Raw genomic sequence first — 27,077 nt, forward strand, 5'->3', positions numbered from 1 at the left:
AGCACAGGAAAAGGTCTACACTTCAGTTATTGCTGTTGGTTTTTAGGGGGGGGACAAACTGTTTGCATTGGATCTATGTCATGGTCTGTCTATCTACATGGTGTGTACCACTGAAACACATCTAGAATAAACACTGATTTAAAGCAACAGCGCATATTTGGCTTGTAGGTGGGGTTGAGTAGGCTCTTTAATCCTGAGGTTAGTGTTTCTATTGTTAAGAGCTTCATGCTACGAAAGGCAGGTGCAGCTTACCTTTTAACAAACCTTTGCCAACATGTTTTTTTTTATTTCATGTTTCCACAAGATATTATCTGAATTGTATACATTTAAATTAAGTGTGCATTATATATTTTATTTGTTATTATATTTGTTTGATCTGATAAAATACATAATACACACAAAAAGATTGACTCATCGCTTCAAGTTGCGCATGTCTCAAATCTTCAATGTTAAATTTGATGAAAATGTTGCGTATAATTGTCATATATGAATGTTAAAAGGAGTTCAGTCATTATGGCTGAAGTAGCACACCAAAAAGACAACCCATTTTAACAGAAGGAACATGTACAGTCGGTGTTATCTGGAGGGCAGATAACAACTTTATTAGCATGTTTGCTCCATCTCTGTCTCAAACATCCTCCCTCCTGTTTCTCCGGTTCCTTTTATTTCACCCTGTATGGTCAAACCAGCGTTCAAACGACCGGAAACATCCCTTTCAAATGCCTCTAGATATCTCCCTCTGCCTATTAGCATGTCTTCCACTGTGAAGTCTTCATCTAGCTTGGCTCCTCTTTACACTCCCTAATGGACTTGGCCCTGTTCTGCTTTTGTCTTGCTTTAGGACCGTGAAATTCACCTTCGGGGAAAGGAAGCCATCATTTCTCAAGCTTCTTTACATGTTGTAAATATAGTTGATGATTTAACCCCCTTCTTTCAAATCCGTTTTCTTCATTTGGGCTATATATAGTTTCCATTGTTTGTACACTATATTGGCAAGAGTGCAATGCTTAAGAGAAATGGTTCAAAGCAGCGGCAACGAAGCGAATAGTCATTTTAAATGGAGATGCTACATCACGTTTGACCTAATTTCACTTTTGTTCTTGTTTAAATAAACTGTAGGGATCTTTCGCTTTCCCTCTCACTATTCTGCTGTCCTGTAAATAATGCATTTTACACATTTATATCCACATTTATATTTTAGTTATGGTCACTTAATAATTTAAAGGTGCAGTATGCAAGTTCGCCAGAATTAGCAAATTTATAATATTGTCAGAATTGTATTAGACTCATTACACAACATTAAGTAATGGTTCAAAATAGTGTCCCATTTTAAAAAAAAAGCTTGAGTAATCAAAAAGCGGCAGCAAAGAAAATTGGGCGAGCCAACCATGGATGTATTAAAATAACCCATTTTATGTTATGGTCAGAGTTTACTCCGCATTAGGGTCTCATTCAAGGAATACATTATTGCTGCTCATATATATGCAGCACGAACATTTGATAAATTGGTTTACGGTGATGTTTATTCATGTCGTATTACTGATACTTAATAGTTTACTCATGTAGTTCTAGCAATACCGATGCGCACCTTCCAAGCGATTACCACTAAAACAAGCAGGCAGGTATACCATGATGACATGTATTACAATATCAGACATTTGTTTTAAGCGGTTCACTAAATAGCCATCTCGAATGAAACTCTACAAAGAGTCATTTTCTGGTATAGCATGGTGAGTGGCTTGGCAGGTAGGGAAAAGGGACTCAATGAGACCAATACTCAAATGAGCTGAATTTTTGGCAAGGCAAAAAATTACGTATGGCAACCCATTCATCCCGTTTTTTCACGTTCAATATGTTTTTGTGGTCTTTTATCAGATTGCTTATGTTCACAACATTTCAAGTCATTTTCCGACACCACAGAAAAACGTAAGTTTCTCAATGGATAATTCGTCCTGGACACAAATATGGACTTTTCAAATTGCTGCATGCAAAATATGATATTGCATTTAATAGCCAAAATGTGGACATATTATCCTTCAGAATCAGAATCTTTAAGGCCCTGTTTGCACAAGCCTTTCTAAATTCATCTAATCCCAAATTTTGGGGTTGTGAGATTGCAATACGAAGACTTGTCTTATCCGTCTAAACAAATGCATGGTAGTACAAGATACCGTATGTACACTGTCAAAACCACATTCGGAGGTTGTGTACGCTACATTCAATCATATTTGACTAGCGATAACTTCTCGATGATCTAGACTCTAGACAGAACTTCTCACTGAAGAGTTAAGTCATATGCTTGGCTAAGAGATTGCGCAAACCATGGATGTGGTGCAAACTTCAAACCTGTATGTGGGTGTGCCTATCAAGCATGGGTTTCTTGTTTATTGCCCCAGGTCTGAACAGGCTGAGACAGTCTATACATATCAATACAATCTAGATTTAAAATCAATAGTAGTAGGATCTAGATATTTATCTAATGTAAACAGGGCATAAAGGTAGGTTTGACTAAGAACAATTAGATGCCTGTGACACTCTCCCACCCTACACAGATGTATGTAAATATTGTCATCTGTCTTCCATTGCTATGACTTATTCTGTATGGTATTGCTGTGAACTTTTAATCAAATCGTTAAAAAAAAGTGATGAACTCTGGTGAAGACCGAACACAGAGGTTAAGTTTTCTTTAGACAATGACTGTGGCACAGTTGCCACAGGCAACCACATTTGGCCATGTTAAGCCATTTTTGAACTACTAGCTACTAACTACTAGCTACCCAAGTTGGCAATCATAAAGTCCCATTAAAATAAGGGAATCTGAGTTGCGAGGGAGACCTTAAAACAAGACCAACAGGACAGGATTAGTGTAATTCCATTCTTTTCTCATTACCCACATCCCCAAAGGAACAACTATAAGCATGGGCCTATACAGGTGACGGTTTCAACATCATAATAATTGGCAAAAAATGCCTGATTGTTTTTTAAATGTCCATTGCATTTTCCTTGTGTCTGTGTGTGTTAGCCTTTTATTTTCCCATTAGGGCCCACATAAAACCTAAATCAAATGAAAATCTTCTTGCTTAGGCAACATTTGTTGTCAATTAGCAGACTATATACTACATTGCAGAACGAGTGAGATGGTCTTGAAAAAGTCTCCCATAAGGCCATTAGGAAGTATGTTAACAAGTAAACTGGGATCTCTCCCCTTGTAAACAAGTTTCAATTGACTTGTTTAGAAGTCACCTTTGACAGGTTTAAAGGTTATCAAACAATATGGACCAAATTTGATTGTGTTTTGTGATGTGAGACGGATGAGTCATTGCGTTGTTCCCATTATAATATTTGTAATATTATAATGGCTATATGGCTGGTTATATTTGAGGATCCTCCGTAAGAGACATTCTTTTTCTACTTATAACCTAACCAATCAAGACAATGTGTCGGGAACATTTCAGCAAAATTTATTGGAAAATGTACTATATAAAAATCTATATATAGATTCTATATAAATATATAAAATCAATATAAATTGATGAAGCAGAATTGCATGCAAAGTAACTATGAAAACACAATTTACTTAACTTTTAGATAATGGAACGAACAATGGTTTCTAGATCTAAACGATTCCGATTCCTAAACAACTAAATATGTAAAGATGAATCTTGGCCTCGTATGGCAGTTTATTGATAATAGTTATGTGTGAAATCAAGCAAAATCTAAATGCTTATGCATTATGAAATAGTTAAAAAGAAAGTCTGTGTGCTGTGCACTTTTAAGGCAAACTGGTAGACCATTTTTGACAAGTATATTTTTAACCACTTCACCCCATCTAGTCCGTTAGACAAGGTCTGATAAATAGATTGACTGCCCACCTCTCACCTAGTATGAGAGATGCTGCTTCAAGATGCTCGGGCCACAACTCGTAATTGGTGATCGTCAGTGGAGTGCTGACGTCCTTGATTGCATATAATAATAACCGGGTTTGATGTAAGAGAAATGCATTAGGCCTACGCGCGTGTTGATTCACACGCACTTTGATCCTGTTATGTTGACGATACATATCTGCCTGTTCAAGGATAAATTTGGCGATACTGGTTATGTTTCTCCTTTAGAAAAACATAAAAATAAACCGTTGAAGCTACAAGCAGAAACAGACAGTTTGACTGGGGGTGGGAGTGGAGAGTGATGACTCATGAGCGCACAGAGGAGCCTCCTTCATCTTTTTCAGGATCCAATCACTTCTTTGACCAGCTGTCACTCATTGCGATGTTCTCACCAACCTTTATCCGCCATGGTATTATTTTTGATTGCATGGACAGGAGAAGCTTCGACTTAATGACCTTACTAAGGTGTCTGTGTATTGCATGTTTAGATCAAATAAAGATATCATATGCTATATGCCAGTAAAGCAGCATATATTGTCCATACCTTATTTAATATGGTTTTATGGCGCAGATGTTTTGAATGCCATATGCCTCAAACAAAAGCTCATTATTTAAATAATGAGAAATGAGCAAACCCTACTCAAAAATGTGTTCCAACCTAAAATCTAAAAGGTAATGCAAACACTCCAGAGACCAAAGCATGTCTATACTGGTACAGATGCCTTTTGAGATGCCTTTATTTAAACTCTTGCAAAAATATTCAACCCAGTGTTGAATAGAAAAGGAATGTTAGTATTTGTCCTAACTATGTAGCATTCCGTGGACAAAAGAGAGATTACTTCGACATACAGACAGGCCGCTTGGAACAGCCCTCTGGCACAGTTTAGAACCATTCTATTTCATGTGTACTGTTAGCATGCATATTACACCCAGACAAGATTGTCTGATAAGTGTCCACTATGCTTAAGGGTGGAGAAAAGGCCAGAGTCACCGTCAATGATAACAAAATCACATAACCTTTTGTCTTTTGAGTTTTCCCCACTTTTGTCATATGCTATGTATGAAAACACAGTGAGCTTGGGCCTTACATGTATGACTTAAAACAATTAAATTGGTGTATGTTATTTGCTAAGCATGGTTTTCTCATTGTGTCGATTGTTAGTGCGAGATGTGTTTATTAGATATTATATTAATTTTATTTTACATTTTCAAAACTTGATGATGAACATGCAATCTTGTTGATGGCAAAAATAAAATGTTATTGCCCATGCAAAGATATGCATTTTCACCAAACAGTCACATAGGGAATTCTAGTTTTGAGCAGTGAGCCCGAAGTTTCCTGAAAGTTTTGAAGGTGAATACTCGGCACACAAGAACTATGCCATCGTCATCGCCTTTAAACCCAGCTATCTAAAACATTCGCTCACACATCAAAACAGTCTATATTTTCCCTCTGTGTCCTTGCGTTTTGCAGTGAACTTTGTGAGATGGAGGGAAACGTAAACCCAGCACCTACACCCTTTCCATGGCAACGGACGCGACAAGGAAAAGCGATCCGGTACCCGTGTATCTGTCTCCCTAATGGTCTGTCTGTTAGTGTAACAAGATCTGTAAAAACTCCCCTCAGTGACATTTTAGATCCCTCACTGTAACTGACCTAGGCTGGGGAGACACTAGTAGGATTTAGATGAGTAGTCGGCCCTCTCTCAGGTTCCTGTCCCCCTTTTCCTAATGAATTTAGCCATAATAACGCCTCTAAGATGTAAGCCCTGGGTTCTATGGCCCCGATCTGTCTCTTTTTTCTGCTCCCACATGAACAGACTGAACCACCTCATCCATATGCATCAATGTATAAATCCACCGGTCACAAAGGAAAACGATTCTCTGTATACATCGGCTTGATGTCCGTTAACCTAGTGGAGGAATGAGAACTGTGACTGTTGTGTTTAAGTGGAAATATCTAAGAATACCGTGGGGTTGTTTTGTTGACTTTGGTTGAGTTTGGTGCTTTGCATTTTCCCTTTCTGTTGTACTGCACCACTCTGACCACTCCTAACTCTTCTGTTCCCTCTGCTGGGAAAGGCAGATATTACACGTCCCATGCAGAAGACCTTAAAAACAGCTGCTTTCTTTTCATGTATGCATAATCGAGGAGCTATACATTTGATATTTTATAGATTGTTTGACTGCTTTGTTTCTTAGGAGTTCCTGGTCACGATTCAGCTAGTAGTTAGAACTTTGCTGACACCCTTTGGTATGAAATATCAATGTGAATGACTCACTCCTAATGCCAATCAACTTTGCAAATGCCAAACCAATTGTAGCCAAAACCCTTCAGAGAGTTTGTTTTCTATCTGGTCATGGACATAGCATTTCTCTCACCCACCACTCTGTCAGGAGCACAGACATATATTGCCCTTTATCTTGTCTTTTTGTGTAAAGGATCTAGTCTTGTGTTGAGTGAGTTTTTACTTGGGATAACCTTTTCATTTTGTACTATTAGTACTATAAACATTCGATCTAGCTCTTACTCTTATTAATATTAATGTGAATGCTGCAAGTCTTTTCCCTTAATCTTGAGTATTTTCATATCGTCCATTTGGATTTGAGGTCTCTGTGATGCAACGTGAGAGATAAGCTCTTTGATCAGTTAGTCCTCAGTTAATGGATTATTTCCGGAATAATTTCTAAAAATAGAGAGCCGCACTACATCACGGTTGGGATATTGTTAGCTATATTAAATAGTTATGAAACAATTTCAGATTTCCATTTTTTTTTTTAAATCTGTACAAAATAGGAATTCTCCTCGAGTATGGGGGACTGTGGACGCTGTTTTCTCTGAAGAATACCGCACACAAGCAAATTGCAATTTTCTCTCTGCAGGAGGCTCGTGTCCACGGTGAAGGTAAAGGCTTCTCTTACTTTACTGTTTGTGTTGCTGTTGTATTTTCTTTTCCCTGTTTTGTATTGAGCAGCACAACAGGCAAATTCATTATGCGCGTGAGTCATCACACTAGCCCACACCCCCTCCCATCTGCTGCTGTGCTGTGCGCTAGCAGGCAGAGGGAAACGCCATTGATCACTCCTTCCCTCACACATGCACGCACACACCCCACCTTTCACGTCACTATCGATTGACATGCTTAATGTTTTTGTGGGGAAATAGCAGGCATTTCCTATTGTGCAATTCACATCTGTTGGCTGCCAGAGAGTTCAAATTGCTGTCAAAATAGCCTTGCATAAGTTCAAACAGTTAGACGCAGTTATTCCACCTATTATTGATGCCTGTAGACGATTATACCTGCAATATAATTCCAAGGATTTTTTCTTAAATCTTAAAGAGCTGCAGTTCACTGGTTTGGTATATCCTTGTTCACCTTTAAATTCTAACAGGGATTTTCTGTATTCACAGAAAAGTGTCACAATCTCACCTTCTAATGTCAAACCTGAAAAGCTAAATTAATGCAAAGAGGAAATTGATTAATTAAATGGAAGGAGGTAAATCATCTAAGCAAGTTCTTCCCTATCCACCACACTTTCTATGCTGGTCATGGTTACCTTTTTTTATCCTCGCTTGGCGACAGATGCAGTGACCACTGCGGGTGTTTAAGCCGTGCCGATGCTGAACAACACATCACTTGTTTTTTCTCCAGTGTACGTGATGAGTGAAGTTATCATTGGAGGGAACTGGAAACAACTAGTGGTACTATGAATGTTTGGAGTTCTGTTGTGTCGTTATTCATGCGCCGTTCCTGCTCAGAATACCGACTTTCACATCAACCACGCTGCTTCAGGGTGCTGCTCTCAATATTCCCCTCTTTAGTCAGACGAGCGTTGCCACGACCACATTTAATGGTGACGGTGAGAAGCGGGTCACACCATAAGTACTTTGTTCCCGTGAGGCCTGTCAAAAGCTAAAGCTATTCAAGTACAATTCTCAAACACGAACAAAAAAGCTCCCAAAACACAAGCGGTGTGCTCCAGTTGTGATCCGTCTTTGGTGCTTCGCGGGGCGTCTGTTTCTCCGGATGTCTGGGTGGCCTTGGGTATGAGGCATGGGTGGTACGGGCGCTGGAACTGGCTTTCATCTGTTTATTGTAATTTTTCTGTTAATTTGTTCCCTGTGTTATTTTTTATTTACTGAATGAATGCATATTAGTGGTCCTACTTGGTCTGTACTGTGGTGAGTCAGGCTGTGTCACGGTAGTGTCTGACTAACCAAAGTACTCCATGACATGGATGATGTTCTACAAAGTACAACTTTTTAACTTTTGGGGGGGGATGCCTTCCCCCTGTTTTTTTTTTTTTTTTTTACAGTAGCTGCTTATATTTTAATTGCATTGACATAATCTACCTCACTAGGACTCCCACCACTGGTGTATTGGCGTGTAGTATGGTGTTTGGGACACACAATGCTCACAGTGCATATAGTGCATAACACAGCTCATCAGCTCATCAGCTACAACTAAACACCTAGGTTGTAAGCCTCCATAAAACCTTGCTCTCTAAATATTAATATATAATAGTACATTTTTTTTAAATTACTTACGTCCAGATAATTTAACACACAACATTTAACACACAAAACACCTGCAAAAAAACAACAACTACCATTCATTCAAGAATACAGATTACAAAGATATCATAGATTCATAGTTTCATGGACTGTGTCTTAAACATAGAGAGTTTGATGGTACTTTCCCAGATTGGGTCATTTTAGTTTAACGTGACTGTTGGGATGGATGGGTGTAATCCAGTCCCCGCCATTAGGCTGTAAATGCCTTCCTCCTCATAAATAACACTCGGAACATGGCAACAAAGGTGGTTGTCGGGGCCAAATTGCTTGCTCACGGATTCACCTAATATCGGATCACACAGTTACGTAACAAACGCATTTCATTCACATCGTCTACGCAGGTGGTCCTGGACATGACGTTTGGAGGCGGTGGTCACACCAAAGGAATACTGAATACGTGTTCTGATGTCACGGTCCTGGCCCTAGATCGAGATCCCCTGGCTTTCGGTTTGGCCCAGCAGCTAGCCAAGCAGTACAAGTAAGTCCACCTCATTCATACGATCCATCAAAGATACGTCATTTAATGCATCCCGAATAACGTGACGGTGCAAACTCTGCACACACCCCGTGGAAGCATCCACCCATCATAGTCACGCACACGTTATTTCTGGCCTCTGGTAAACATCCGTTTAGCTGCCAACCGTGTTGCAGTGCAACACATCTCCCTCACTTTTCTCGAAACTCAGTGCGAATCCAAACACACGTTAGTTGCACAATCCACTCTCAGCCGCTCCTCCGTCTTAAAGATTATCATACCCCCACGCACGCTGGTGGGCCCGGCGTGCCGTTTGTCAGAAGCAGCGGCCCACACGACTGCAGTGTGAGGGAGATGCTGCCTCCCACTGAGAATCCATCAGATAGGAGTGGGCAGGAGGGAGGTAGGTAGGACAAACCCAAAGAAATTAGGGTAGAGCGAGGAAGAAAAGAAGAAGGAGAGAGAATGGAGCATGAGCAAAAAAAAAAAAAAAAAAAAAGAAACAGGGAAACACCAGGACACAACATCTAATAAGGGAGAGGGAGGCGTGTGTGCGTGTGTGCGTTGGTGCGTGCCTGTGCGTGTGCGTGCGTGGGCAAGGGAGGGAGGATGAAAATGAGATGATGGCGTGGGAAGGAATCCTTGTACGTAGATTGTGGGGAAACCTCTCTCAGGGGAATCTACGAGAGCTGCAAGAGGGAAGGAGCACAAATAGAGAGAGAGAGATGGGGGGGGGGGGGGGGGGGAGAACAAGCATGGCATTCTGTTAGCCGCACTATACCCCCGTCCTAAAGCCTTTTGCACACCCACTCGTGATGTAAGTTAAGAGTAGCTGGAGAAATCTAGCAATTAGCCAATATTATTGGAAGCCTGAGTAAAAGACCTTGGCAACCCACACGCTGCACCCACACATCAAGGTTGGAGAGTTTTCTGCTTCCCTTCCTCCTTCCGTGTTCTACAGAACACGTCGGTAATGCACACTGTGTGGGAGCATGTCCTTAGTCACTTGTAGTTAAATAGATTGCAAAGAAAGTGACGTCTTTTTCTGGGAGAACACAAGCGCTTGAGTACATGAATGTAGATACTTGGTGTGTCTTGATGTAGGTAAGTGTTTTGTGTGTATTGATTTTTATTTCCATTGTGTGAGTCATTTGAGAACATCCTACTGATCCATGCCTTGATACTAACTCACGTATCAATGGAGACCTCACACACATCAGGAAACAAACATACACTTTATTTTTCTGCGCTCCCGTTTGGATTCATTGTCACCTGGAAATGAGAAGAATTGAGTTGCAATGATGCACATAGCTCAGGGTGACAATGTACCTCATCGAGATTTTGACAAGCGAAGCCCCAATGCAACATTGTCTTTGCTCTATTAACAACAAATAAAATCACTCATACGTGTATTACTTAAATATAGAAATCTTTTATATCTGAGGCCCGCCAACCCGGCTAAAGGAAGATGGGTAGCAACAGTGGCGCCAACCTAGCAACCACCAAACCTTTTGAGTTCATTCAGTAACATCTTAAAGTAATTTAAACGCCAACAAAAGGCCCAAAGAACGCTCTGAATGATCTCACAGTGACGGATGCTGCTCTGGGAGGGATTTCATTGGATGATGAAATACCTGACGACATGTTAATAGCCCATGTTGCGTCCGAGGTTCCAACATGTTCGACACGCTCTGTTGTAGTTACCACGGCCCCCCAGCTATCTCCACAATGTCCTGTGTACATTCTCCTATGTCTGAAACCTCCAGGCACCTTGAGTTAAACCACAACATATTTGGTCCATAAGGATCCATTTAAGCAGTTTATTTTTGCATTATGTCTGGGACAGACATGAATGTACTTTCAACACCCAAGCACTAACCTTTGGTTAGCTGTGTGTGTTTTTGTTTAAAAAGAAAATGTGTGTACAGTTGAAGTTCATCACAAGAAGCTTCACCGGAAGGTTGATTCAGGTTGACTAATTTCCAACCAAAATATAATTATCAGATGTTCTTCACCTGTGACTTTTTTTTGTGTAGATATTTTCATTACTGGCCCCCCTGTAGAAAACAATCAATCAGTATCTTGTCTTATGGTTCAGTGACGCAGGTAAAGGAAGTGAGCGGGTCAACGCGGGGAATATTTCAAGCTTGATTTGTGAAGAGGCAATGCGTCATGTTGAATGAGCATGCACTCACACACAGTCTGTTGTGAAGGCTGCCAATACTAGAATTGGAGGATTAGGACCTGTTGTGTGTTTTTTGAAAAGTGAAGAAAACCACAATACGTTTCTCCAGTTGGTTGTAATTATACATGGTGTGACCCAATGTTTTTCAAACATTTGCTTGCACTAGTTACCTTGTTGCAACTGTACCACAGTTCTTGTAACACTTTTGGCCTTGAACATTGTGATTAACTATTCAATTTTTTTTCCACATTACCTCAATGTCATGCCCACTCACCAGCGACCATGTGGATATTGATACAGTTATTCATAAAGCATTCCTCTAGCAGAAGACTGTACTTCCTATTGTCATCTAAGCCAAATGCTTGCTAGCCATTTATGACCAGAGAACAGGGAGTTCATGAGAATTTTAGTATTTCTTTGTAGTATTTTATTGTTACTCCAATCAATACCTACTTTTACTAGAACTACAAATCTCTTCATGATATGTTGTGGTACTTCAGGGTCAGAAAGATTGGCCTCATACAGGTGACTTGTCCAGGTAACATTTGGTCATTTTATGTTTTTGAATGAACACATCCATGCTCTTAGGTTCAAAGGTCAGACTTTGCATCATGATTCTCCTTTTAGATTTCTAATGATGTCAATGTTGTGGGTTGCGTCACCTATAAATAGATCAGATCTTCCAAGCAGTTTTGAGCCCACTCTTGGACCTCAGCACATACACTACTGAAACTTGTCCTATTTAATAATCTAAGGCCTTACATAAGACATTTATATCTCCAACCCTGTGTATAAGCCACATAAAGAAGTTAATAATTAAAAAATGTTATGTAACTGTTTTGCATATTTTTTGAATCCTTCCGTGGCTTGGAAAAACATGATTTAGAGGAGGCTGATGTGCGTAGCTTGTTTCTGGTATGTAGGCACTAATGTGGTACGTCGGTAAACAGCCACACTAATGACACATTTAATGGGAAAAGCCAATGGAGAAACCACTTATGAATTGAGAAAGAAAATCCTATGTGTTAGCACCGCTTACATTTCGATTTTGAAAATGTAGATTATATTCATGCACCGTATTGTTTGCAGACAGAAAACAAAAAAAATATTTTGCCTGTTTTTATATTTTATATAATATTTCAACTGTTCCAACTGAACCAAATATTCAATGTATCTATTGCTGTATTTTCTAAAACAAACATATATACAATTTGATTTAAAAAATGTGTGTTGTTGTATTTAGTTATTATAATAGTTAATAGTATTATTAATAGTATTATAATAGTTAGTATAATCTCGATTCTCCTAAATACTGGAAATTGAAAGGGAAAGTTAAGTTTCTTCAGTTAATTCAACCAATTACTGTATATTTAAGGTGTTAAATAGTTACCTGATGAAATAATGGATTCGGCATTTCAATGGGAGTTCAGTTGAATTGCAATTCTTCACATGTTGAATCGGGCATTTAAAATCTATGGACTCGCAAGGAATGCTAGTTTGTTAATATTTCGGTTGTAAATAATCCAACACACAACTTCACGCATGCGTACCACAAAGTCCACGTATCAATAAATACATCTTATGAACATTATTTTGCACTCAATTGTCAGAATTGAATTCAATACTGGTGGCAAATGAAAAGGCCAGCACGTTTCTGTTATTGCTGACTTCCCAGATGAAAGGACCTAAAGTGACCATTATTTTCTGCTGTGCATTCAAGAGCGAACCAGACTGTGAGTGTCGTTTGTATTGTAAACTGCAGAAAGACTTTCCTTTGGTGCTGTTTACAAGTCAATGCTATCCATGTACACTTTATGATATGATGTGATTGTGATCCTTACTGTTTAACGTCCTCTGCCTCGATGTCTCTTACAAAAGGTTCTTGTACACACAAAGTCGGTAAGAACAACCGAATGACTTCAGCATTTGAATTTCTAGTATCAGGAAGGAAATTAAATGAATGACACTCCCTCTCCATTATGCTGTCTGTCCACGTTGGCACCCATTGCACTCCTAACCATCCCTGGAACGGGGAATCCCTCTTTAATTTCCAAGGTTCTTCTTTGATAATGAAGGGAGTTTTTTTTCTTGCCCTTTAGGAAGATGGGGGTAAGGAGGTGTCATAACATCTGTCCTTTGAAGTCCTTTGAGGTTGTAACTGTGATTAAGGGCCATACAAAAAAATGACTTGATTCACTCTTGACTTGGTACAACTCAATGCTTGACAAAGTTGCCACAATAGAACTGTAGCTCTTTGAAGCACAGGTTGTGGTTGTAGGCTACACCTGCTCCATTTAATTATCAAAACCCATTTTGAATGTGCCAAGGCGGTAACAAAAGGTTCTGAGATGTTTGACACCTACACAACTTACTGATAGAACTGCTAATGTGGTCAGACTGTTTTTGCAGTAGACATCTGCAAAAACAGATGTGTACTGTTTTTTGCTGTACACATCTTGCTATTGAAGTTTGATCAATCTGATTGGCTTATTTTCATACAGCCTTACTTGTCCTTACTGACTGTAGCAAAAATCAAAACCGTCCTTCCCTTTATAACTCTCAAGACATGGATTAGGGAATCAAAACAAATGAACACAGTTTTAAAACAGAATCCCAGAAGACAAAACGCTCCAAAACTTTGACATTAAGAGCTTTGTTTATAAACTGCCTCTGTGAAACGAGGGGACGTAAGAGTTCCAGGGAGGAGGTGGTGCCTGTGTTATGCAGCGTTTGAGAGGAAGGAGGAGGTAGAGAGGGATTGCGCATGTTATGGGGGAGTACGAGAAATCCTCTGCTATAGATTTTTCAACAAATAATGACTATGCAAGACGATGAATAAGAAAAAGCGAGGGAATAGGAAAGCCCTTGCAACGTGGGTGAGATGCTCGCTTGCCCCTCTCTGTATCACCCGTGGGTGTAGAAATAGAGGACATGCCAGAGCCTGGCCTTGTGTAGAAAGCTGGTTTATTCTCCGATGGGTAAGGCTTTCCTGAATGATGCGTTGCACTCGGAAGGCAGTTTAAACAAAAATGTGTTCGAGAGGGTGAAATGGGGGGGGGGGGGGGGGACACTGGTGAAATAACCAAGGAAAATGGAGGCGAATGGAAGGACTTCATCAGCATCAGAATGTTGTTGTATCTGGAGGATGATTTATCCTAATGATCGCTGCCGCACATAGAACTGTTGAGCGGCCATGCCTCGGCCCAATACCCAGTGCACCAGATACGCCCGCTTCCATTCCTGTAGGACACACACTGTCAACAACACAAGCACATTAACGGCAACACTGCCATTTTATATGAATCGGAAGGTAGCATTCTTGTGTGCATTGCATTTCGTAGGGGTGCGGGGGGGGGGGGGGTCACGCATGGGGTTCTGACCTAAAGGTTAGGAAAAGCGTGTTTTAGAGATCTGGTTCTCTGCGGTGGATATATGCGTGTCTCACTGCCGCCATCATCTTTGTTCAGGATGTCTTAAAAGGTCACATGAAAAATGCATGAATGTGATTTGAGGATCTCAGCACCTGTGCACTGGGGTAGTGCGGGGTCACTCTGAGACAGGAACTAGCTCAACAAGGAAGTCCCTGAGATATTAAAATATGCCTGGCAAATGAGCAGCAAGTGCATTTTATTCAAAAAAGGAATGCTATAATCAGCATGTTGTGTTCTATTAATGTTACAGTCCCTCAGTGTGTATCTGAAATGAATGTGAATGATGAGTCATGCTTAGCGTTTTTATGCTTGCAAAACGGCTAAATAATAATAATAGCATTTTTTAGATATTCAGTGAAGCTTATATTGAAAATATAGTTTGTAAATAAATATAAATAAAGCACCAGGTAAAAAACAAACAAAAGAACATTGCAAAGTTTTGATTTATTTAAGGTGGTTCATAATATAGTTCTACATAGCACCACCCAGACCTCTTGGCATGGCTTCCTTTTCTTTTTCCCAAGCAACACGTGGACCGCAAATCTTTTTCTTTGTATTACTCTGAGAAATGCAATCTGCAATTTGCAAACATTTCCCAGTTTAGTTTTAAACGTTGTTTTTCCTGCTTGTGATGATCCATCCTGGTGTATTGCTTCCCTGCTACACACATTTCCATTGTCTGTTGTCCACTGTGTTGTGTTCTCTAGTGGCCGTGTCCAGCCCTTGCTGGGGCGGTTCAGTGAGATCCAGCAGCTGGGGCTGAGGCCGGGCAGCGTGGACGCGGTGCTCCTGGACGCCGGCTGCTCCTCCATGCAGATGGACCAGGCCCAGAGGGGGTTCTCCCTCAGCAGGGACGGCCCTCTGGACATGAGGATGGACGGAGACAGGCGAGTTCTACCTACGCAGGCCCAAACAAATGGAGAAAGTCCTCATCCTCATCGTCGTCGTCCGCTTATCCGGGGGTCGGGTCGCGGGGGCAGCAGCTCAAGCAGGGGGCCCCAGACTTCCCTTTCCCGGGGCCACATTGACCAGCTCTGACGGGGGGGTCCCGAGGCGTTCCCAGGCCAGTGTTGAGATATAATCTCTCCACCTAGTCCTGGGTCTTCCCCGGGGTCTCCTCCCCACTGGTCGTGCCTGGAACACCTCCCAAGGGAGGCGTCCAGTGGGCGTCCTTACCAGATGCCCGAACCACCTCAACTGACTCCTTTCTAAGCAAAGGAGCAGCGGCTCTAATCCGAGTTCCTGGAGAAAGTGTTTTTTAATTTAAAGCGGTCATCTCAAAGATTTTGGCCCGCTGATGAAAGTAACACTGCATTAGCAGTATTACAATTGTTACGAACGGGGTGTCTGTGGCCACACTGTTTGGATCTCTACGAATGATTACAGCTTATCGTCAGAGATGTTGCCAAAGAGGACAAAATGGAAATCTACTTTAATATAAATACCCCACATTAATTGCTACAAAGGTAATGACACATTGAGAATAAAGTGAATTCTATAGGTTTGAGGTTTTCAAAAACCTCTTAACATACACCATCTTACTTTGTTTAAAAAATACTAATATTTTTTGCATGCATTGTTTTATTTTCCCTATACTGCTTTGTGCTAGTATATCTGTCATTGTATAGAGTATAGTTATTAGCTAAATACATACTCTTTGACTTTTACCAATGGTTGTGATTCTAATTTGAAAACAACACTCAATACATATCTTTATCCAGGAAGACCTTGTTATTTCATTGTCGGAAAGTCTAATTAGAATCCTATCAAAATCACTGTTTACCAGTTTGTCTTGATTCAAATGATGCATTGATACTAATAAGCAATAACACAATATTGGATTATTGCTTACCTTCTTTGAAAGCGTACTTCAGAATGGTGTAGACAGGCATGCTACAACATGAGCTACCACTAGATCCATCTAGTCACAATCTTAAATTACTTGCATTATTTGAAATCCAATTTATAAAAACTGATACATTTGTAGTAATGTATCTACATTTAAAAACAGCGATTAGACAGAACGATTAGATGAGGTCACAAAAGGTTAATTGTTGACATCCTCTTTGTGGAGATGTAAATCAGCCATGATATTTATATAACTCCCCCCCTCTCCCGGGTTTCCGGAATTGGGCAGGTGGCAAGCAATTGACATCCATTATATTCCAAACAGGCATTTGGGCAGCTCCCATAGCTGTGTCTTTTGTTTTGTTCAACACACGGAAGCACATTCGAACAGCCCTGGCTTCTCCATTAGTGCCCACAAACAAACTAATTCACAAGTTTAAATTCTTGAGTACTTAGCACTGTGCATGCTCACAGACTAAGAGACTGAGGCACATAGTTAGAACTCTGAGCTAAGAAGGTGTCTGCGTTTTAAGCAGTGTAATATTTATGAATTTCAAGCACAGAGGAACATTCCAATAAGAGGTGAAGTAAAAGAAGGGGTGTTCCCGGTTGTATTAATGTATATAGAATGAGACTATCAACTGAAAATACATTTCCCTTTTCTTAGCCAGTTCAGTGCAACATTGAACTATCAAAGACTTGTCTTTATCTTTCAAGTCTCCCATCAAGTTCCACTCAGGCTGATTCTCCTTGCAGTTCAGCACCAACGCTAAAGGCCCTACTATACTTGGGACGTAATCAAAATTGCCGTGTTCAAACAGACAAAATGGCAGGTCTGCGACATAATCAAAACGCCCCATCAGGCTTCCATTGGGCTCCCATTGCTGCACTGTGCAGGTACTCTGCATGACTGAACAAGTCAAACAAGGTTAGAAAAATGCTGTATAAAGGCAGTCCATTCAATGACTTAGTTTTGTCTCACCACGACTCGCAGCGTTTAACAGGAAGTTCACACATTGCAGTGGCTATATTGTACTCGCCTTGCCATGCTATTTTTTGTAAATGAGATAGTGCTATAATTACTGTAAGAAAGACAACCGTGGTCTTCGCTGTTTGCCCTGTAAAGTTCCATCATGTAGATCCAAAGGAAGCTTAGATTAAACCCACTCATCTAAAAATCGTTATCACGCCTGGCATAGTGTGCTCTTTCTAAACCTTACTTTAATAAAGAAAACGTTGCATGTATGCATGTATTTACTGTCATCTCTCTGGGGTGGACAGACAGAGGCTCAGCCACACGCTGTTGAGTGTGACAAATGGCATAATGGCATGACTAACAGGAACCTGTTAGCAGTTCAAATGTGAATGACCTATGCATTGTACCGGATTAGCACGCTGACGTCATGCTTTCTTTGTGAATTTGTGTACAGCCGACCAAATGCAAATGTTGGGATTCGGCGTTGGATAGACCTTTTGATGTCAAACGAAAAATCGACATCTTCAGAATAGTGTGTGATGTCAACCTCCCCCACGCTGAAGCGACCGCGGCGCTTTATGTTCCCGGGCGTCGACGTCAGCGCGGCGGTGCTCGCTCAGGACTGATGTCTTTGTCAGCGAGGGCCGTGACGTCAGAGCAACCTAATTGGGCTCCCGTGTGTGTGTGTGTGTGTGTGTGTGCGTGTGTGTGTGTGTGTGTGTGTGTGCGTGTGCGTAGGTACCCCGGCACGCCGCGCGCCGCGGACGTCGTGAACGCGCTGGATCGCGAGTCCCTCGCGTCCGTCCTGCTGGCGTACGGAGAGGAGAGACACGCCAGGAAGATCTCCTCTGCCATCGTGGAGGCGCGCGGCGTCTGCCCCATAACGCGCACTCACCAGCTGGCCAGCGTGGTGGCAGGTAGGCCTCCCACACCGCCGCCACCACTGTCACCACGTTCATCCACTCATCCCCCCCTCCCCCTCTACTGTCACCACGTTCATTCACTCATCCCCCCCTCCCCCTCTACTGTCACCACGTTCATCCACTCATCCCCATGGCGTCCTCCCCTCCCCCTCTACTGTCACCACGTTCATTCACTCATCCCCCCCTCCCCCTCTACTGTCACCGCATTCATTCATTCATCCCCATGGCGTCCTCCCCTCCCCCTCTACTGTCACCACGTTCATTCACTCATTCATCCCCATAGCATCCTCCCCTCCCCCTCTACTGTCACCACATTCATTCACTCATTCATCCCCATGGCGTCCTCCCCTCCCCCTCTACTGTCACCACGTTCATTCATTCATCCTCCCCTCCCCCTCTACTGTCCCCACGTTCATTCATTCATCCCCATGGCGTCCTCCCCTCCCCCTCTACTGTCACCACGTTCATTCATTCATCCCCATGGCGTCCTCCCCTCCCCCTCTACTGTCACCACGTTCATTCACTCATCCCCATGGCATCCTCCCCTCCCCCTCTACTGTCACCACGTTCATTCACTCATTCATCCCCATGGCATCCTCCCCTCCCCCTCTACTGTCCCCACGTTCATTCACTCATCCCCATGGCATCCTCCCCTCCCCCTCTACTGTCACCACGTTCATTCATTCATCCCCATGGCGTCCTCCCCTCCCCCTCTACTGTCACCACGTTCATTCATTCATCCCCATGGCATCCTCCCCTCCCCCTCTACTGTCCCCACGTTCATTCACTCATCCCCATGGCATCCTCCCCTCCCCCTCTACTGTCACCACGTTCATTCATTCATCCCCATGGCGTCCTCCCCTCCCCCTCTACTGTCACCACGTTCATTCATTCATCCCCATGGCATCCTCCCCTCCCCCTCTACTGTCACCACGTTCATTCATTCATCCCCAAACCATCCTCACCACCTCCATCAACACGGCATCCTCCTCTCCCCCCGCCGCCGTCACCACATTTATTCGTCCCCACAGCCACCTCACCGCCGTCACCACTTTCATTCATCACCGCAGCACTCTCATCACCGTCACCTCCATCATCAACACTACCATTATCACAGCTTACTCACCTCCGCCACCATCACCACCACAAGTATCACCACCACTACGCATCTCACCGCAGACTCCTCAGCACCACCACCATCAAAACAGCATTGCTCTCCAGCGTCACGTCCTCCACCATCACAATCACATTCATCCCAACAGCTTCATCACAGCTCCCAGGAAATTCCCACTGAGAAGGGGCGGGGGGGGGAAGCCATTTGTCTGCAACGACCCTTCATGTCCACATTCATTCTCCTTTTGACGCACCCACCCACCCCCCACCCCCCCCCCCCCCTAAAATAAAACCAAACACATATAAGTGTTCCTTTTAAGATGTGGTTTTTCTAGAGAGCTGAGAGGCGTGGCCCCTAGTAAACGGAGTATCTAAAGATGCAAGAGCACTTTCATTCTACCTTTGCATTCCTTCCCTATCCATAGTTTCTCTTGATGGATTGCATCATTTGAAACAGTTTCCTCCCAACTATTTAATCTCGTCGTCACTCGCTACCCACGTATTTTGCAAAAAAAAAAAAATAACAAGTACAAACACACACACAGACACACACACACACACACACACACACACACACACACACACACACACACACACACACACACACACACAGGAAAAAAAAGGGCAGCATTTATGCACGCATCTCTGAGGGACTGCATTATTTTTCAAGAGAGACGTGTCTCGGAGTGAGAGCGAGATGTCCTCTCGGTGGTTGTTGCGCATCGCGGTGCGTGCGTCACGCGGGGAGAACAGGTGTGACTAAGGGCAGTTGTTTGATCTCTTTTGAAGAGCAAAAGTGCTTCACCACAAATGTTTATTCCAATCAGACGGAGAGGTGCCCGACCGGCGCGGGTCCCCGGGGGTCCGCGTGCGTAACCCGGGGTCTGCGCCCGCCGGCTGCTGCTGCTGTTGTGTGACACTGTTGCCTAGCGAGAGAAAGAGCTACAGTCAGAAACACAAGCAGGATTTATTCTCTGTTGTCTTTTTTTTTTTTGTTGTTGTTGTTGTTCTGCAGACGTCGTGTGGGGGAATTTAGAAAGATCAAAAGATCACACCTTTTTGTTATGTTTTCACTTCACTCAGATGCATACACCCACCGTTTCTCTACAGGTCAGTAGTAAACTAGGCACTAGATAATAATTCTTAGAAAGGGATGAGATGGGATTACGTATGAGGGGTTGTCATGACGATGAGTGCTTGCAGGTATTGTCCACGGGCAACCTAAAGACGTCTTTTCAATGCCATAACAGCAAACGAGCTTGAACGAGCTACACGACCATGAGTTGAGGTCACTTGCAAGCAACATGCGAGAGACTAATTCACAATTCAATTCAAAAGATTGTTTCACTCTTTCAATGTTCACCTTCCCTGTGTCTAAAAGATAAGGCCAACAATCTCTTCACGTGTTATGGGTGCACACAGTGCAGACATCATGCTCATGCTCTGTCTAGAGCTTGGTAACACGCATAGTCTGGACTCACCTGCTTACAGTCCCTACAGCTCTCTCTCTCTCTCTCTCTCTCTCTCTCTCTCTCTCTCTCTCTCTCTCTCTCTCTCTCTCTCTCTCTCTCTCTCTCTCTCTCTCTCTCTCTCTCTCTCTCGACTATTTACATTTCCCTCTGGTAAAATATACAAATAACATGCTCAGCCAAACATACGATGCACATCAAGGTATGCCCAAGAGAATAACCAGCGGTCTTGATTGCTGAATAGGTTTTTTTTGGCGTCGGCATTCATGCCATTGCCACGCATCCAGCCGGTCATTGCTGCATAGGGCGTTGCATCACAGGCGAGAGTGAGTCACATGGGACCAGAAGGAGGTAAATGTCTGAGAGTCTTTTCAGGCTTAACCTCTCTCCCCTGGTCCCAGGCTCTCACTGTGGGAGCTGCGAGGGATGAATTAGAGCGAGCACACAGAGTTACGCTACACCAGACCAGAGCTTGTCCTTGCCGTCCGAGCCCAGTATTGATTGCAGGGTGAGTCACACGGAGCGCTGTTGAGCGCAGGAGGAGAGAAATGCCACACTACTTAGTTTCTCTTTGTGGTTGTTTGTTGTTGTGTTTTCAGTTTGTATCCACCTCTTGATATTTCTTTAAAATAGCCTGACCTGAGTCTTTCTATCCCTCGATTTAGATAGGAGGTGGAAACTGGGGAGAACACCCCTGCTTCTGTCCGCGTAAATAGGGACAACACTTTTCAATTTTGAATTTGAATTTGATTTTTTACAGTGAGTTTTTTGCGGTGGTGTGTTCAGTTGTCTGAGTAATCTCAGCAACAGGTCACACACAATTGTAGGCAGGGAAATGTGGTTGAATAGAGCTTCGGGAATTGGTTCTATATTCAATGATGAATTAAAGTAGGACGTTCTATTTTATTTAGCAGTATCGTTTTTTTTTTAATGTACTAGCACCACAGGAGACCCCATATATATATGCTCTAATTATGTGAGGTTTTCCGTCATGGCTGGTCTTGCTTAAACAGCAGCACCTCATTGATTGTTTACACCCCTGCCTAAGTAAGTGCCAGGAATATTGAACCACGCAACAGTTTATATAAATATAAAACGTAGTTGCATAGTAATTGACATTGGATTTAAAAACTTCCCACAAAAAGCAATGGGGTAATTTGTCAGCAGGCTGGAGAATGATTTATGTAGTATGCTAGTGTTTCTATCAGGCAGCAGAATTAATAAGTATAAAATATGTATGCCAATTAAACTTTGGAACTACATGCTTGGAGGAGCTTGAGTCTGCATTAAAAAAAACGCATGTTCGTTTTTTTTGCACTGTAGCCATGGCTATGGCCAACGTTGGTATTTAATGGAGTCCCAACTACTACTATTCCCTAGTAGTATACACTAGTATACAGTAGTATTCACTAGTAGTTATACATGATAACAAGTTTTACACGATTCCATACTAGTGTAGATGTATTTCCCGTGGTTTGAAGTTAGGAAAGGAGAACCACGCCCCTTTGGGAGAACGTTCTAGTATCCCGATCACCACGGACCCGGAGTCACGATCCGACCCCAGTTCTAATCAGCGCTCCGTAAACAGCTCCAGTGTTCTCAGGGGCTGCTCCCCGCTCCTCTGTGTCCTCTCCCCGAAGGCTCGTTCCCCGGCGCCGCCCTCTACGCGCGCAGGGACAAGCTGGAGCGCCCGGCGCACGTGGCCACCAAGACCTTCCAGGCCCTGCGCGTCTTCGTCAACGACGAGCTGAACGAGCTGCACGCGGGGCTGCGCGCCGCCCAGGCGCTGCTGCGGCCCGGGGGCCGGCTGTGCGCGCTCACCTTCCACTCCCTGGAGGACCGCGTGGTGAAGCGCTTCCTCGGCGGCGGGGACATGGCCACGCTGGAGCAGAGACACCCGGGCCAGAGCAGGAGGAGGAGGAGGAGGAGGGCGGCGGGGGGGGAGGAGGAGGAGGAGGAGGAGGACGTGAACGGGGCGCGGGCGTCGCCGCACTGGTCGCCGCTGCAGAGAGGGGTGACCACGCCGGGGAAGGAGGAGCTGCTGGAGAACCCGCGGTGCCGCTCCGCTAAGCTCCGGGCCGCGCTGCGATGCTAGGGCGACGTCGGGACGCTCGTGTCGACGGGTGGTTTTTAGTTTTTTTTTTTTTTTTTTGTCGACGTTTTTTTTTTTTACGGCTAACCTCACGTGGCCATACGTTGATATGTATAAATTATTATAATATTAAAGACAATTCAATCAAATGTGAAGATTTATATTTTTTGGGGGGTTAGGGTTAGAGTGGGTTTTATGCTAAGTAAGTTAGACTGGATGGATGGAATCTGATTTGTAAAGCCTGCAATAGGCTCCTGCTAAATCTTGAATTATATTAGTGTCTATAATTGAGGCTATGTTAATATGATATATTATTCTACTACTTATATGCTAACTCAATATGTTTCAAAATTGTGCTTTGGGATTCCTCGAGTGACCACCTGCGCAGACTGCTTTATACGGATTCATTTACATATCTTCCAGTGAATATATTGCAACAAAAATAAATCAACTAAACATACTAACATTATTCTTTTCACTTGAGATAACTGTTCTACTCAGGTTCTGTATGTTCTGTGTGTTCCTCTCGATGAGCAATAGAGTCCAACTTCTACTGTACTGCATGAATCAGTAATGCCACAAAATACCAACTGACGCACATGTCAGGACTGGTGATGAATGAGGAGGGTGATTGTTATGAAACATCTTCTCGCTTTAACTTAAAGCAGACGACATGTGATGAACTTTACTATTTGACTTTGACTAATTGTTATTGCTCCATTAAGAGGATCAACACTTTTTTTTTCCTCTCTTTCTCTGCCTCCTTCACGACACTATAAATATACCCTACTTGTTACCTTGGAAACTAAACGAGTGAGTAACATTTAACTGCATCTAAAAGTGTGCAGTGTTTTACGACAGTCAACGTCAACGGTTGTGCTTAGTATTGTCCTTCTAGACGTTGTCACCATGGTTGATACATTGCCATTGGATGCTATTATTTTGGTTGTAATTAAAGCATTTACTTAAATGCTTTGCTAAAAACAACAATTATATAGATTTGATTTATATATTCACCTATTGTTATCAGTTGTTATCGATAAAGGCTTTGCCTTATTGCCATAGATTTTCCTGTCTTGACTCTTGAAAAAATATCAGTTAAAAAAGTATTTTGACCCTGAACTTCTTTAGACGGTTCAAATCTTACCCTGGACCTTAATATTTTCCCTGTGATAAACACTTCAAGCGTATATATTTTATTGAGCTCAAGAGAGCCAGATCAATGATTATAAATCATTGTTACCTATGACTACAAGTTTTCAATTACCATGGAAACACAGGTAGCCGCTAATCTGAGAATGTTCTATTATTGTAAACTTTAAAGGTGCACCGTGTTAGTTTGTTTAAAATGTTTAAAAATGAACTACAATTGACAGAATATGAAAAAATAACATTTTTGACATTATGCCAAAGACTTCTGTTTTTTTGTTGCAGGGGTATTTACTGACTAGTTATATGCTGCCCCCTATTTTGTGGAGGACTAATTAGTATTTACTGACTAGTTATATGCTGCCCCCTATTTCGTGGAGGACTAATTCAACAGTCATGCCTTTAATCCATAAATTTACTGACTATACAAAGAACTAAGTGAAGAGAATGTCTAATGGTCGAACACGGCTGAAGTACTTAAAAAAAAAAGAAGCTTACTGGCACCTACAAAGACACAATACATGTTACAATGATGAACAATTGTTGGTTTCCTTCGTAATGAAGTTTCTATAACACAAGCTCTGCTCTGTTTTCAACTACTAAGGTCTTGAGGCATCACCTTTTTTCCACACTCCAATGTTCAAACCCTTCTCCTCAGTTTGAATCGTTCACAACATTCCCCCTAGGTTTAAAAGAGGATAAAAGAGCATCTATATATTACCCAGCAGCTTGTAATATGCATTCTCTACCCTTAACCAAGCTGCAATCATACCTTTGAGAACCTGAACTGGATCTAGAGATCCATTAGCCAAATTGGCCACCAATTTCTCGTTAGTCACCGTTAACCCTTGCACCATCCTCCACTGGAGGTTGCCCTGTCCGGTTATTAACGGGTGGCTGGTACTGGGACCGCCAGTAGTCTTTTGGAGAAGAGTTCGGACCAAATTAACCTATCCATCTTAAAGTTAAATTCCGGTATTTTGAACATTGAGCCTTTCTGGTTTGTCTAGGATGAAATAGAGCGGTTGACACCGAAATATTCACTATTGGTCCTTTCCCGGGTATTTGGCTCATTTAGAATCGCCCCTGCCTGCTTCAGAATGGCTAGCAACGGGCAATCAAACATGTCCCTAAAACAACCCTAAACGTTGGTTTTCAGAAATGTGCAACTCACCGAGTGGTTAGTGGTGTTGATGATTCGTTGATGTTCCTAATCATAGCGAAATACAGTTTCTGTCGTGTTTCATTGCACATTTATCGCATTTGTACATCCCATTGATTTCTGTTGGAAGACTCATTGCTCGTTGACCGGAAACGGAAAGAGGGGCTGTTTACGTTTTCGCCCGGTTCTCCGTCTCAACAGTAGGGCTAGAACCGAGCAAAAAGACTACAACAAGACTACAACAAGCCCCCTTTTCCATTTCCGGTCAACGAGCAATGAGTCTTCCAACAGAAATCAATGGGATTTATAAAATGCGATAAATGTGCAATAAAACACTACAGAAACTGTATTTCGCTACGATACTTGATTTGGAACATCAACATTTAGGGTTGTTTTAGGGACAGGTTTGATTGCCCGTAGCCAGCCACAGGACCAATAGTCAAAATTTGGGTGTCAACCACTCTATTTCATCCTAGACAAACCAGAAATGGGGCTCAATGTTCAAAATACTGGAATTGTCCTTTAATCCCTGCCAGATAGTGTAAGTGTGAGACCTTTATGCATGCATGATACGACTCTTTCTTCCCAATTGATTGAATATCTCCTAGCCGTGGGGTTTCAAAGGAGAAGAGTTGGTTCTCCAATGGTCCTCCCCTTCACCAATCCACTTTTCAGAGTGAGTACTGTTTTCAGCAAACGTAGGGATGCACAGACCTATTGCACAATCCTTGACAGGAGTCTTGAGGATCTGATGTTGGCCTGTTTTCCCAAACTGGTTACGAATGATTCAGTCATTTTGCGCAGGTAACCTGTCTTTACGCATCCAGCTCTCTCCAGAGCAGATCACAGCCCGGCTAAGCAGGGAATGTATTTCTATAAAATGCTTGTAGAATAACGGCTCCTTTAAAGCCGCGTTCGGGAGTCTCATTAGGATGGTCACCTGGAACACCTGCCAGGCCTGCAGTACTGATCCATGAAAATGTGTGGTTACACAAAAATAAAACGACTTGCTGTAACCAAGGCGGCCGGCTTTTCGCAGCAGCAGCTCTGCTGTTTCCAACCAACGTTGTCCACAGTCATACGACGGCTTCTGTGCTGCTTTTGAGTCTAAGGCCCGGTCCTGTTTCTCTCCCCTTAACAAGAACACTTTGCTTTGAGTGCCCTTAGCTGCAAGTCAGCTCCCGAGCTGGCTAGCGTTCAAGGGTTGATTTTAAGGGAAAAACAGCCCTCCCCCCTTGCTCCCCTAAGTATTGGGACACCCTACCCCTTCGCGGGAACGCGCAAAATCTACAGATAGGGCTCAAATCTAGGGGAATGGGGAGAATTGGGACAGGGGCTATATGTCATTATCATGGAGGGAATGTCTGTATGGTCCTGTCCACCCTGCTTGACAGGTAGGCCTTAACGGTTTAAGGGTTATACGTTTGTGAAATCTGTTAGAAATGCCAATCATCTGTCAGCTAACTGTGAGTTAAATGTATCACCATATACAGTATATAGCCATACATATCCATAGATATATATACATATAAATATAAACAAACACACACACACACAGGCCCAAGGCTCGTATCCAGTGATGTCTAGACAAAATGAGTGAAGGAATGAATCGTCTTCTGGACACCACCAACCTCCTGGGTGGTCTCAGACGAACAAGTCTGACAAGGGTATAAGTTCTCTTTTGTGATAAACAAACTTCAAGCGTGTAGCTTGTATTGCAGCCGTGGCCTACTGGTTAGGACTTCGGCCTGTAAACTGAAGGGTTGCCGGTTCGATCCCCGACCCCAAAAAATG

General features: G+C 42.7%; 1 protein-coding gene across 1 annotated transcript in view; it reads left to right on the forward strand.

The window, feature by feature from the left end:
- mettl15 (methyltransferase 15, mitochondrial 12S rRNA N4-cytidine) overlaps nt 1-22,975 on the forward strand; it is a gene marked incomplete at both ends in the record, with an annotated part of 36,457 nt that extends 13,482 nt beyond the window's left edge. Inside the window, 4 exons of the mRNA XM_084475744.1 lie at nt 8,802-8,938; nt 15,259-15,438; nt 18,114-18,292; nt 22,521-22,975. Of these exons, the coding sequence (XP_084331870.1) occupies nt 8,802-8,938; nt 15,259-15,438; nt 18,114-18,292; nt 22,521-22,975 (951 nt within the window). The remainder of the gene's footprint in view (nt 1-8,801; nt 8,939-15,258; nt 15,439-18,113; nt 18,293-22,520) is intronic.
- Between the last annotated feature and the right edge of the window lie 4,102 nt (nt 22,976-27,077).

Source organism: Micromesistius poutassou (genome assembly GCF_964030765.1).
Source record: "Micromesistius poutassou genome assembly, chromosome: 12".
Classification (NCBI taxonomy): Eukaryota; Metazoa; Chordata; class Actinopteri; order Gadiformes; family Gadidae; genus Micromesistius; species Micromesistius poutassou.